The sequence below is a fragment of the Danio rerio genome, chromosome 11 (assembly GCF_049306965.1).
Source record: "Danio rerio strain Tuebingen ecotype United States chromosome 11, GRCz12tu, whole genome shotgun sequence".
In the NCBI taxonomy this organism is placed as follows: Eukaryota; Metazoa; Chordata; class Actinopteri; order Cypriniformes; family Danionidae; genus Danio; species Danio rerio.
Window position 1 is genome coordinate 34,038,813 of NC_133186.1, and position 13,822 is coordinate 34,052,634.

Genomic DNA, 13,822 nt, shown 5'->3' on the forward strand with positions numbered 1-13,822 from the left:
AGGAACAGATGATCTTTGCAGCACAGAATGATGAGAGATTATGTAAAAGTCCCATGAAATCTGACATAACCGTTCACATTGCAGTCGCGTTTCAAAACATCAGGTCTGTGACTGATTTATTACTACTGTACATATGAAAGTGGTACAAATCAGAACTGAAAAGACCAGATTCCATACGGTTTGGGCTGTTCACACTGTCATTACCTGAGTCACATGTGGTCAAACTAAACAGATTCAGGCCACATTTGGCTTCAGTGTGAACGCAGCCAAAGACTCTGCGTGACACAAATTTTTTATATCTTTCAATCATCTGTTCTTCTGTGACCAATTGTCAAGGCTGTGAAAATAATTAAATTAAAGTTATAATAAAGTGTAACGTGTTCAAACATAATAAAGTGATTGCATGTCAAAAGACGCAAAACAAGGCATTTCTGTTTAGATATCGTTATCGATTTTTTGAAACGTCACCGTTTTTGATGAATAGACTTTTAAATGAATGACAGAAATATCTCATGAAATATAACTTGTGAAATGAAATGTATTTATTAAAGCTCTGAACATTAACTTAGTCTAATTAGTTGAGCTGTGCCTTTAAGCCAAGACCATCTGAATCAGACTGAACTCAGATTAGTTCATTGTTATATTAGAGCGAATTGTCTGATGTTTTTCAGTCTCAGAGGAAAAACATAATGTTTTACTTCACTAATAAACTTTCAAATGAGCAAATATTAGTTTGTAAACCTGTATGGCATTGACTAGTTAGTCTCTTAGAGAGTTTTTATTTCATTTTAGCTTTTTGTAACAGTACTGTAATGCTATAATTAATTATATGTATATAGGGCATTGTTTGACACACAAGGCTTAATGCATTTAAAAGTGTCCAAAAGGGCTGTTTGTGTTTGTCCGTGAGCTTGAAATATCAGTATCATATTGGACTTAAATTATTCTTACAAACACTAATGATGTGTGCTATATGTATGCATGAATTACAATCATCATCTTGGGTAATATATTGTGGATTATATATTTATTGCCTGGCCCTTGTAACCTCTGCAACCTAAGAAAGAAAAAGAAGAAAGAAATCAGAAAGCTAAATCACATATAAGCAATTTCCTCATTACCAGGCTATGTTTTCACCTCAAACAGCGACATTTTGAAAAGGTGTACATTTTTCTTATTGGAATTGTCATGTCTAAAAACATGCACACACTATGAGACGATAACTTGAAAATAAGTTTTCAAGGTAAACTGCGATTTGGAAAAGTAAAGGTTTTAAAACTGCTAAGATTTTCCTTTTATACCGTTCCTAATGTATGTGTAAGATTTGTTTAAAAAAAAAAAATAAAAAAATAACTATTTTGGAGCAGTAATCACAATACCGTGAAACCGTGATATTTTTATCCAAGGTTATCATGCTGTCAGAATCTTATACCGGCCCATGCCTAATACACACACACACACACACACACACACACACACACACACACACACACACACACACACACACACACACACACACACACACACACACACACACACACACACACACACTTATAAATGATCTATTGGCTCCAAAAAAATCAGTATCTGTTTTGAATCTTTGTCAGAATAATAAATAACATTTTTTGTTTTCAGTTTTCGCTGTTCTTCATTGTTGTCTTTGTTCTGTTCTTGTTAAGCAGAACACAAAAATCAATCATTAAAAAAGGATGCTGAATGACTTGTTGAAGTGCACTATTTATCTGGAACATCTTCTTATTTTTTGTTTTAGTAAATTTTTGCCAGCTAATTTGTAGTAATTGGGCATTTGTAATAATTGAACAGGCGAGCCTCTTTGTGTAGTTTGGTTTGTCAATTCTAGAAGCTCTTAATCTCAAATTTGGCAAGTGACTGTCACATATTGGCATGATTATTTGCTGGCTTCTTCAAAATGAAAAACCTTTCAAACCAATAAAAGAAGTTTGAGGATGATAATCAATACTTGTTGGGAAACCATATTTATCTTCTTTATGTAAGCCACAAACCATAATTCTCAGTGATTTTTATTTATTAATGTATTATTTTTATTTTAAGATATCTTAAGTTGCCTATGCTTTATTGACCTTATTCAGCAATGCTGAAGTGTGCTCATTTTAGAACTTCCAATACAATTTCCTTTGGGAGAAATGGTTAGGAATAATACATGTCAGACAACAATCAAACTACTTGCTCTACAAACAAATGTGTTCATGACAATATATAAAGTGTAATAATATAATTTTGAAAATATCAGTTTGCAGCATCAAGCAGCACAACAAGCTGTTTTCAACGTCTAAAAATCAATGTGAATGAGACTCCAATTGAGATTACAATGACTCTGTCTGCTCGTACATGAAGGATAAGGTCAATAAACATGTAATTCATCGTTTTAAGTGATGAGGAGGGATTTAAAGGATGAGGAGTTCTTTTTAAGGCAAGTGTTCTATGCAGCCATCTTGATGCCTCTCCTAGGCATCTATTTCCAGTCATTCAATTGACCAATCTCCAGTCCACTTCAATGTAAAAAACAAAAACACTTGGGCAAAGGTGCTTATCTAGCTGCACAATATGTCGTCTCAGCATTGATATTACAATGTCTGCATCCGCAATAGCAAGATATACAATATTGAATTGGGATTATAGTTGACCAGAATCCACAAGTCAAAACATGGGATTTGTGGAGATGCTGCAGAATTTAACCATTATCATGAAAGTTTGTATTTTTAAAGCAAATCTGAGCGTTTTTAGGAGTTTGAAACATTTTCAGAGAACATAAAAAGCTTAACGAAGTTTAATAAAGATTAATTTTATGGAATTATTTATATGATGAAGACTGCAATGCTCTTTTTACATTTGATGATTCAATTCCTGTACCTGAATACTCTTAGAAGCTCCCCATCAAACCATTAAGCACCGTTTATTTCACAACATTTGCTCCATTATGTTTATTTATTTATTCATGACTGTAGTTTGTTAATTGTAATAAATTACATAACATATATTTATATTTCACTTTCATACAAAGTCATCCCAATCAATTTAAAGTATTGACTTTCCTAATAGAGCTATCATTAAGTCATCTGGTGAAATTGTCTTTTTATCACATTATAAATTGCAGGGAAAAAAAATATCTCAATGTCCAATTTTTCCAATATCGTGCATCCCTATTTGCTAATGTTCTAATATGCTCCCCCCCCCCCCCCCCTTTCTTTTTTTCTGACAGGGTAGTTTGAGGAGCAGCAGTCAGATCTCTCCTCAGGAGTTTCTGAGTGAACTAAAAAGCGGTGCCACCGATGAGAGACTGTTTGCCTGTCTGGACTCCCTCAGAGTGTCACTCACCAGCAACCCAGTCAGGTACTCACTTAAAAGAGTCTTTTTTTTGTGGCATTTAATTTCTTCTATAACAAAAGTCAACTTTTCATGCACAAAACGTCTCCTGTTTCTCCCTGGCTCATGTCATTTAAAAGGATATTTGTGCTATTATTTTGTCTGTGGAAAGGCTGAAAAAACACTTTTCTTCTGGAGGGCATCCGTAAACTCTTTCTCACATCTCAAACTTGACTAGCCCGCTTGATATTGCTGTTCACTGAATGCTCACACATACAAACATCCAACCTGGCCACCTACCACATCTGACCTCCGACATTTGCCCAATGGTGTGCAACTCAGTGGCGCACCCTGTGATTTGAGGCTAGAGCAGCGCAGCATGATGGCATTCATTAATATGTATTACCGATTGCCACGTCGCCCCAGGTTTTTCCCTCCTACCTCTTAATTGTTTGATACCGTTTGCGACGAGCTCTCCTGCTGTTTCTCCTGCATTTGTACAGCAAACATGACAAAGAAGCCTCCCCAGGAGGGTGAAGATGATAAACAATTTTTGAATTTTATTTTTATTTTTTAGGCTTTATTTTTAAGTCTTTTTGTGACCATTAAAGGTGCTGTATGTACAGTTTTGACTCTTCTAAAGCAAAATAACACTATAAAATGTTTGCAGATATTAAAGACACATGCCAACTGAACATTCTTGTTTATTTGAAAAACAACACTGAAGTCAGATATTCTGCTTTGAAAATGTACTTTATGTGCCTGAACCTCTGTTTTTGTTTTGGTTCTTTTAACCCACCCACTGCCACTTTGGCCAATTATATTTCAGCACTCAGGGTTGCCTTGTTGGAAAACCCATATTTCATTAATTCAGTCAGAAAGGCTCTCAAAGCACGAGTCCATGACTGAAATGTGACCTCCGGTGGACAGTAGTAGACTCTGAAATAAGACCAGGGTGTCCACAGGTTCTTAAAGTATTAAAAGTTGATAAATCAATGTAAAGAAATTTAAGGCCCTTGAAAAGTATAAAAATGTCATAAATGCTATTTTGCAAGGTGTTAAATGTTATATAGTTTTTGATTATGTAATGTATGGTTGTATAGTTTAATCCTACTAGATTGCTAGATTGTGACGCTGCTTTTTTACTGCAGTAACCAAAGCAACACCATTATTTCTGTAGTTCTATATGTGCCAACCTGCTGAATTAGCTAGATTTAATAGATTTTATTTTGTATATGAATATTTTCTAGTTTTTGATTAGTTTCTTACATGAATGTTTAGTAAGTTAAAATCTTGCCAGTGTTTCCGGTTGAAACCTAAAGTGGTTATAAGGTCTTAATGTATTGAAAGAGTCTCAAATAAGATCCGAAAAGGTATTAAATTTCACTTTCTGATTCCTGTATATACACTGGAGATGCAGATTCAGCGTTTTATATGATGTTATTTTTAGCAAATAATATAAAAATTATGAACGTAAACATTGTAAACGTAAACAACACCCTACGTGATAAGATTTGCAGTGATAATCAATTTGGGTGTTTGCACCTGATGAAACACGACAGAAATTTAAATTCAGCCATTCAGAAAACGGTTCAGGTTTATAACCTAATTAATACATATTAAACCTCCTTAACATTAAATGTAGATGCTGAATCAATTATATGTGTTGGTTTGCACTGAGTCACAGTTCTAAAGTTCAATTTCAAACTGTTTATATTTTATTTTCAAGATCTGAGGTAAACTATCTGCTGCTGCTTTTAGTAGTATGGCAATAAATGTTATGTGAAATGTCATTCAAACACATCGTTAGCATTTAACACTGAATAAAGCATATGAGGTGTACACGAGGTGATTTTTGTCAAAGTTTTCTGTCATTCAGCTGAAAAAAATTAGCAGCCTTTTCAATAATATTTATTTCAGGTGTTGATTAGGACAAACTCCTTTTATTATGCAAATATTCTTTCTATCCCATGCTGTTTTGTTTTTGTAGAACACTGCTTACAGTAAATCAGCTTTTAGGCTCGATAGTCAGACACACTCCTGTTGGTCCTCTATCTGGCAACCTGCGTTTGCGTGTGTTTTGATCCAGAAATTCATTACCTAGTTTAACCACTGGGAGTCAAACTTACATACTGCACCTTTAAATCTATTCTATTTTCACAGCATAGTTTAACATGCAGTTTGCACAAGCTGATGCCGGGCTGCAGGCGACGTTTGGAAGTGCACAATGACAGGAGATAAAGGTTGATATGAGAGGAAGGGCTCATTTTATTCTGAGTGTTATGACTGTTGATGTCATTCTGTTGTCCTTGGGTATATTTTTTTGTTTTGTATTATACTGGCTTTTATAGTTTTTGCCGACTGAGCTTTTTGTTGGAAGAACTCATTGAAGCCTGTGCATTTAAAAAAAAAAAAAAAAGTCACTAAACAAAGTTTTTTAGCCGTGCATTGCTTGAGGGTGTAAAATCATTTGCTTTGTAATCGGAGCACAGACTTCTAACAAGACATTGTCTAATTCGTTAGAGAATGTGACCCATAAGTGCATTGCTTTAGGACACTCATTTCATCCAGTGTCCTTTTCATCTGAAACATTTTTCCTAATTCCGATCACCAAAAATCGAATAGATAAGTGGGTTAGAGAGCCCAGTGTGTGCGTGCAGATAAAGTTATTACAGGCGGTTAAAGTTAATTTGACGGGCCGCGCTAAGCAGTGTGTCCAATTTCAAAGTCTATGGATGGGAAAAATAAACCTCATCTGCGGTGATGAAGGAGGAGAGCGAGGGAGAGACAAAAGCACGTTCGAGCAGGAGAGTCGGTGTTAAACTGTTTTCATCAGCGCTGCATTCTTTATTGGCATAATTCATGAAATGTCATGATTTCTATTAGCGCCCCGAACGTCGTTCTGGCGCATGCAGCTGTTGGTTATGGCCGTGAACGTCACAGGCGGAATGATCCACAATCGCGCAGCAATGGCCGACCTTGCGTGGAGAGTCTCGCCTGAACATTATTCACACCTGGCACCTTATCATTTGTTCCTGTGCAAGGTTAAAACTTCCCCAAACAATTCAATCTTTTTTTAATTCGAGTTTTTGGCATTGTCTAGCTACACTGTGACACGAAGCTGTTTTATTTGGCTGTGCTGTTGAAAGCTCGCAGTGCTCTGTTTTTATAGGTCACTGTCGTGTTGTGGGATGATTAAAGCCAAGGTAAGCATGAGGAGGCAAAGACTTAAGTAAATGTTGATTGGTTGTTGCAAGGTTAATTTAGTGCAAATGCTCAGTCAAGTGGAAATTAGGGCTGGAAAAATCTGACATTGCTTTGTTTTCTTCAATTTATAGTGCAGTATACAGTACATAGGGCTGGGTGAAATGGCTAAAATGCAATGTCTAGTTATTTTCCATATTGAATGATAACGATGTAGATTTTGATATCAGTCGTCAATGCTTCCAGATTTAAGAGTATTTCTACAACGACTGAAGCTACAAAGATTAGAGGGTCTATTAAATTAAATTCAGTTAAATTCGTGTTTGTTTATATACCGCTTTTACAATGTAGATTGTGTCAAAGCAGCTTAACATAGAAGTTCCATTGAAGTCCAGATTTCAGACTTGAAGTTAAGTTCAGTTCAGTGTGGTTTAAATTTTACTGTTGAAAGTTTAAACAATAAAGAGCAAATCTATCAATGCACAGCTCCACAAGTCGCGATCCACCAGTGGCAACAGTGGTGAGGAAAATTTTTACTAATTGACAAAGTTAATAGAAAGAAAAAAAGAAAAAACCTTGTGAGAAACAGGCTCTGTTGGGTGTGACTTTTATTCTTTTGGTCACCTCCTGTGTGGAGCAGCAGTCTAGGTGCCGGAGGCTGGATAAGCTTGAATGTCCATCGTGGAGAACTGCAAGTGTGAGTAGGACACTAGGAGGTAGTCAGGCTGGCCCACAGGATCAATGCCGGGATTCGTTTGTCACTATGGTCTTTCAGGAATCAGTCTCATGCACTCCAGTCTTTCATGACCACCACAGCATCAGCTCAGGATACGGCCTGGTCCAGGATTATGGATACCTTGGCATCATTTCTTCACAGGTCTTGGCTCGCATCAATGGCGCTGCATAGTCTCTAGGGACCTCGGGATGAGTATCTCCAGGTAGAAATAGAAAAAAAATTATAATAACTAACGTAGTGGCTGTTCATAGTGTATAACAATGGCATAATACATTTTGGTGGCCGAAAATTCAGTATGATTCTCTAATATCAACACACTTTTAGATTCCTATTGTTCCAATTTCTGATTTGTGATTGGCTCTTAGATCAATAAAGAGTAAAAATTCCAGAGATTATCATTGTTATTGACATACATTTGATGATGATTTGATATATTGTTTATCGGCCTAGCCCTAGGTAAACTGTAGTCAACATTTGAAATGGATCAGAGAAGAACGGGTGTCAAATAGTTTGATGAAAGGTGATGATCCACTTTAGATGTTGACTGCTGTTTATACAAATACACCAGATAAGAGAATCATGCATAAAATGTAATGAACATATTGCATTCATTCATTCATTCAATCATTTTCCTTCGGCTTTGTCCCTTATTCATCAATGCTTGCCACAGCAGAATGAACCGCCAACTAATCCAGCACATGTTTTATGCAGCAGATGCCCTTCCAGCCGCAACCTAAAACTAGGAAACACCCACACGCACTCATTCACACACTACAGCCAATTTAGTTCATCCAATTGACCTATAGCATAAGTCTTTGGACTGGGGGAAACCGGATATCCTGAAGTAAAACTACGCAAACAGGGGAGAATATAAAAACTCCACACGGAAAAGCCAACTGGTCCAGCAAAGACTCGAACCAGCGACCTTCTTGTTGTGATACAACAGTTAAAACCCCTTAGCCACCATGCTGCCGAACATATTACAAGTATGGGTAAATACAGTAGAAAAAAACAACTTTACTGTATAAATCATTCAATAAAATATTTCTTAAAATGTATTTAATAACTCTTTATTAAAATTGCTGATGGTAAAAATGCATCATCACTGATTGTTTTAGCGTGCTTTTTCTACCTAGACATTTTTTTCGGAACCTGTCTCATTTGCTCAGTTAGTGTGCATATGTGAAACCCACAATAGCTCTCAGATCCAAGCCAAATCAATTGGTCCGAGATCGCCTAAATGAGGTGGTCTTGGCTCGATTGAAACGAACTCATGAGTGGATTGATTGTTGTAAGAAAGCAAAACGATTTAACGAACTAATGAATTAGGCTACAGTGTAGATTAAGGTTATAATGCAGCATTCTAGCCAATGTTTTTAATAGATTGATTAATTAGATTTTTACAAAACTTGACAACTTCAATGAGGCTATGGATAAGAAAGTCCTACCTCTGATTTATATTTGGTGACAATGTCTGTGGGTGTCACTGTCAAAATTAAAGTGCACCTTTCTGCTTATAATGTCTTATTACTCATCATCATAAATAAAACAACAACTTAGCTGAGCAGAATTTGTGACACTGAAAAATAAACTTCAAAAACTCTGAGTGTGGGGAGAGTTTACTCGCACGTGACTTGTTTTAACTCTGTTGGTCCACTTAGAAACTTTGTCATGTGAAAGCGAACCACACCTGAAACAAAAATAAACATTGTAACAGTTTTAATGCCTGTTTCACAACAAAACAATCAATCTACAGGTGTGAAATCACCCCCTAAACTGTCTCAGGCTTTAAAAAAAACACATGCAAATAATAAACTTTCACTCCATTATGGTTAATGAACTCCTGTCTAAAATATAATCCCATCTCAACACTGCAATTTGACTTTCACATTGATATTGAAATGATATATTGTGCAGCCCTAGTGAACATGTACAATATTTAGACACCTAATGTTTTTATTTAAATTTTTTTACTGTAATTAATTATGACTAGATTAGCTTGGGTTTTAGGTTGGAAGGACATTGATAGATATTTTACATTGAGGAGGGAACATAGTGTGATTCTTTTAATAGACTACATGACTGATTAATGGTGCCTCACTGCCGTGATCTTCCATCTTCCATGCTTTTCAATAAGAAGCAAGAAAGAGAAGGCCATGAAAATTCCCTAATGAAAATGGACATATGGTATTTTATCATAACTAGGATCCCCACAGGTCCCTCTCAGCGATTCCCTGTTGGAATGTCTGGATGTTGATATTCGCACAGTCAAGGCTGGTATTGGCCCCCATTGTAAGTTATTTTACCACGTATGTCAGCTGCTGCGTCTTTTCCTTAGAGGCTGACTCTAAGCTAAATTGTTACTTTTTATTGTTAATTTTGGCCGAGGAATGCACGGTAGATTGGCGACCATATTGGCATTGGCTAATATTAATTTTCCTAAAATTGTTGGCATACTTTAGATCTGTCTGATGATTTCAAGGCTTTTTAAACATTCTTTTGTGCCAGAATTGGAGCTAGATTGGAGCTTTAGTTTGAGGAGTTTAAAAAGAAAATGCATTGTGTGTTATTGTGAACTTACAAAAGAAACCTGAAGGTAATGTTAATATATAAATGTACCATTGTTTTTTTTTAATTCATGTTTTCCAAAATGCAAAAAAGTTATTTTATAGAAAGTACATCAAAAGATGAAAAAACTTGTGTAGATTAAATGCTGTAAATGTATAGGTGATGTTTAAGTTGCTCTTACATCAGCAGCAATTCAGAATAATTTTTTCTAGGTCTGCACAATATTGGATAACTTATGTTGCAGCATTTTGTTTTTCTGCAATATATATTGTGATAGGAAAATAATTTTCCAAAATGACTCTGTTCCTCTGTGCATTAATTTACTTTATTTGGCATTATTATATATATATTTTTTTTGCTGATGTCAAGTCAAGGTTTTAAAACCACCACAATTTTCTGTAATACCGTTCCTATGGTATGTGTAAGATTTTTTTTATTTGCATTTTTTTACTGCATCTCCAGCAGAAATGATATTCATAGATGCCGTTTTATATTGTAAAGAAATCTGTTTTTTTGAAACTAATGAAGACAGCAGAAGTTGGTGGTTCGTTTGATTTATTTAGCCTGACATGTTTAGTGTTTCAAAATATTTTACATTTTTCACAAAATAAAATATATTATATTTTAAACAAAACAAAAAAGTTTTCGTTTTTTTACCCATACATTTAAAAATAACTTATTTTACAATACCATGATACCATGAAATTGTGATATTTTTATCCTAGGTTATAAAACCTTCAGAATCTTATACAGGCCCATGCTTACTGTGAGGGTACTATTAGAGATTGTGCGTGCGTGTACCTTTCACCTGCTTGCATGAGGTAACATTTCCTCACATCTCTCGGCTGTTACAGTGATTCTTGTGGATCCACACACATGAACTGTGTCTCCACCTCATCTATCATGGATAACCTGTGATATCTGCGCATTATCGATTGTAACTGCGGCCGTTTATCTATATCGACATAACTCATTGCTAGGGCCAGACGGAATCTACAGACATTTTTTTTTGCTAATTCTGTGCAGAATTGTTTAAAATGTGCAGATTTATGTGGAATTATTTTGGGAGTATCTTAACTAAAACTTTAATATATGAAATAAAAAGTAATACCTTATTAACTGTTATTTAAAGTTTACAATGCAAATCCAATTAGATAAACAAAGCAAGTTTGTCAATAATATTACTGTGATTAGTTTAGAAACTGAATAAATATAAATTTACACACATTTACACAAGTAAATGAACAGAATTCATAGTGGGCTAAAAATCTGCGGAAATCTGCACGCACAGATTTCGTGTGGGCCTACTCATCGCTGAATAATGCCATAGTTACACTAATCGTTAACTAACACTAATCGTTAGAGCCAATCGCAGCCCTTTCTTGTTGATTGCGCGAATACAACGACCAATCACAGGTTTAAGAACTTGCTCAACAACTCTCAAAAAGCAATAGGGATAATACTTATATTTATTTATTTGCTATAAATGCTCATGTTGTTCTGTGCATGTTCTTAAGTTTTGTTTAATGCATTCAAAAAGAGTGTTTTCTTTGAGCAGGTAAAGTTAAAGGTGCAGTTCATATATATGACTGCTGTATTAAAGGACAAAATTGTATTAGAAGTATTTTATAAATATAAATTATACATTTTTATTCAAGAATTCTTGTAAAGTAAAATAAAAAATTTGATCTGTGTCATGAAATCAATTTGAAATATGTTACACAATCTAAGTGTAAAAGTTTTAAATGTTTTCTATATATATAAGGTTTATATATAATCTATTCAATTGAATTTAAAATAATTTTGTTATTTTCTTAATTTCTCTTGACAACTTTATTGGAGAGATTGGTTTTAAATAAACAGTACCATACTGTGGTGTACTTTGTGATTATGCCTTGTCTTTCCTTGGTGCTATTAAAACCACCTCCTCATGCCTGCAGCTCTTTTATGCAATTATAGTAAATCGCATTTTAAATCGCAATTTTAATCAGATAAATCGCATTTATATATCTTTTTTCTCCAAATCGTGTCCTAATAATAAGATACAAATTCTTATTGACTACATTGGCTTTACCAAAGTAAACCACAACACAATCAAGTGGGGAAATGGCAGATGACTGGTAAAAGTGCTTAATAATATGTAGAAATGTATTGGTATGAAAAGACTTGTAGAATGAAGTAAATATGAAGGCCCGCCTCAACCCAGCCCACAAAAAATAACTATCACTGAAGTGTGAACAGATTTTCTAAAAACGTTTCAATATGTTTATACAAATTCAGATGAATTAGCCACACATCTGCCAGAACATATCATAGCGAGTAATTACCTCAAGGTTGTTTGTGCCACTTCTCTTGAGGCCTGAGATGCAACCAACTAAAAACAAAATAAAAACATTTCAGAGATCCCACCAACTGCCTGCAATATTTAAATAAACAATGGTTTGTTTTGATCAAGGTAAAGTAGCTTTTTCATCCCATCGGTGTCAAACCGAACATTTAGCCTGCGCCCCCAAAGGTGGCTGTTACCTGCCAATGTTTGATTCTGTTTAACTGACGCACAAGGTCCTTCATGTCCAGAGAATGAGATGTTGTACTCTGGGGAATCCACACTCAGGCTTGATGAAGGATAAACACATCACACATGGTATTTTTAAATAAATAAATTCTCCCATTGATTCCTTCCGAGTGCAGCTTGTTATCTGGGATTCTTTTTAGCGCTGGATTAAACGCATCAATCATCGTGATTTAAGCTGAATGCTGATGACATTTTGATAAATGCTCTTTGTTTTATTTATCATCCTGTTTGCTGCTTTACTTGTCGAGTTTAGACAGTTGTTTCCCGTTAGGCGGCTCTGTGTTTAGTTTTAATTTCATATAGACTTTCAGTTGTCATTATGTTGAAATGATCGCTATTCTGTAGCAGCTGTGTCTGTGTGTGTGTGTGTGTGTGTGTGTGTGTGTGTGTGTGTGTGTGTGTGTGTGTGTGTGTGTGTGTGTGTGTGTGTGTTTTCTGTGTGTCTGCAGTTGGTAATGATGAGCTTGATGAGTTTTATGATCGTGTGGGTGAGGCTGGCCATCCTTTGCTTGGCTGGTGTTTGATTTGTATTGTCATTCTCGCTCTCCTTAGCACAGAGGAGAGGGATGAGAGATGAGGAAGTGTGTGTATGCTGCATGAACACCAAGGATATGTAGGGGGTGTAATTTATACCCATACTTGCTCTTCAGCTCAGGCGAAGGCGTCTGATTGGACGAGTGAGTGATGTTTCCATTACCTGCGTGTGCCATTGTGAGTGACATTGATTTTCACTCCTCCTCCACTCCTTTTTTGTCTTCAGTTCAGGAGTTCATCCTCCCATCATAGCAGCATGCTAAATGATTTTGAAAAGACACCTGTTCTGATGAGCGCGCCACATCCCGCTCCGCTGACCGTGACTGGTTAAATATTGACCTAGATGACCCAAACGAGGACATGGCAAAGTGGAAGCTTGGTTATCTTTTCTTTTATGGATGCGGCCTTTGCAGGGTTTCCATCTTTCTGCACAGGCCTGGTCACTCTTTCCCTCATTCATTCATTTTCTTTTCGGCTTAGTCAGGGGTCGCCACAGCGGAATGAACCACCAACTTATCCAGCATATTTTTTACGCAGCTGCAACCCATCACATGGAAACATCCATACACTCTCATTCACACACATTACACTACGGCCAATTTTAGCTTACCCAATTCACCTATAGTGCATGTGTTTAGACTTGTGAAAACGGAACATCCGGAGGAAACCGGCTCAAACACGAGGAGAACATGCAAACTCCATAAAGATCTGATCCAACCAAGGCTTGAGCCAGTGACCTTCTCAACCAGCTACCCACTGCGCCACCGAGCCGCCCCTACTTTTAACTTTTGATTGTTATATTTTATTTATATATTTTTTAAAATGAGCATTCAAAAATTCCTGATCTTAAAGGTCACCTG

General features: G+C 35.9%; 1 protein-coding gene across 1 annotated transcript in view; it reads left to right on the plus strand.

The window, feature by feature from the left end:
• The window catches only part of diaph3 (diaphanous-related formin 3), a 146,485-nt gene that overhangs the window by 102,141 nt on the left and 30,522 nt on the right, over nucleotides 1-13,822 (plus strand). Inside the window, 1 exon segment of the mRNA NM_001003624.1 lies at nucleotides 3,242-3,372. Within this exon segment, the coding sequence (NP_001003624.1) occupies nucleotides 3,242-3,372 (131 nt within the window).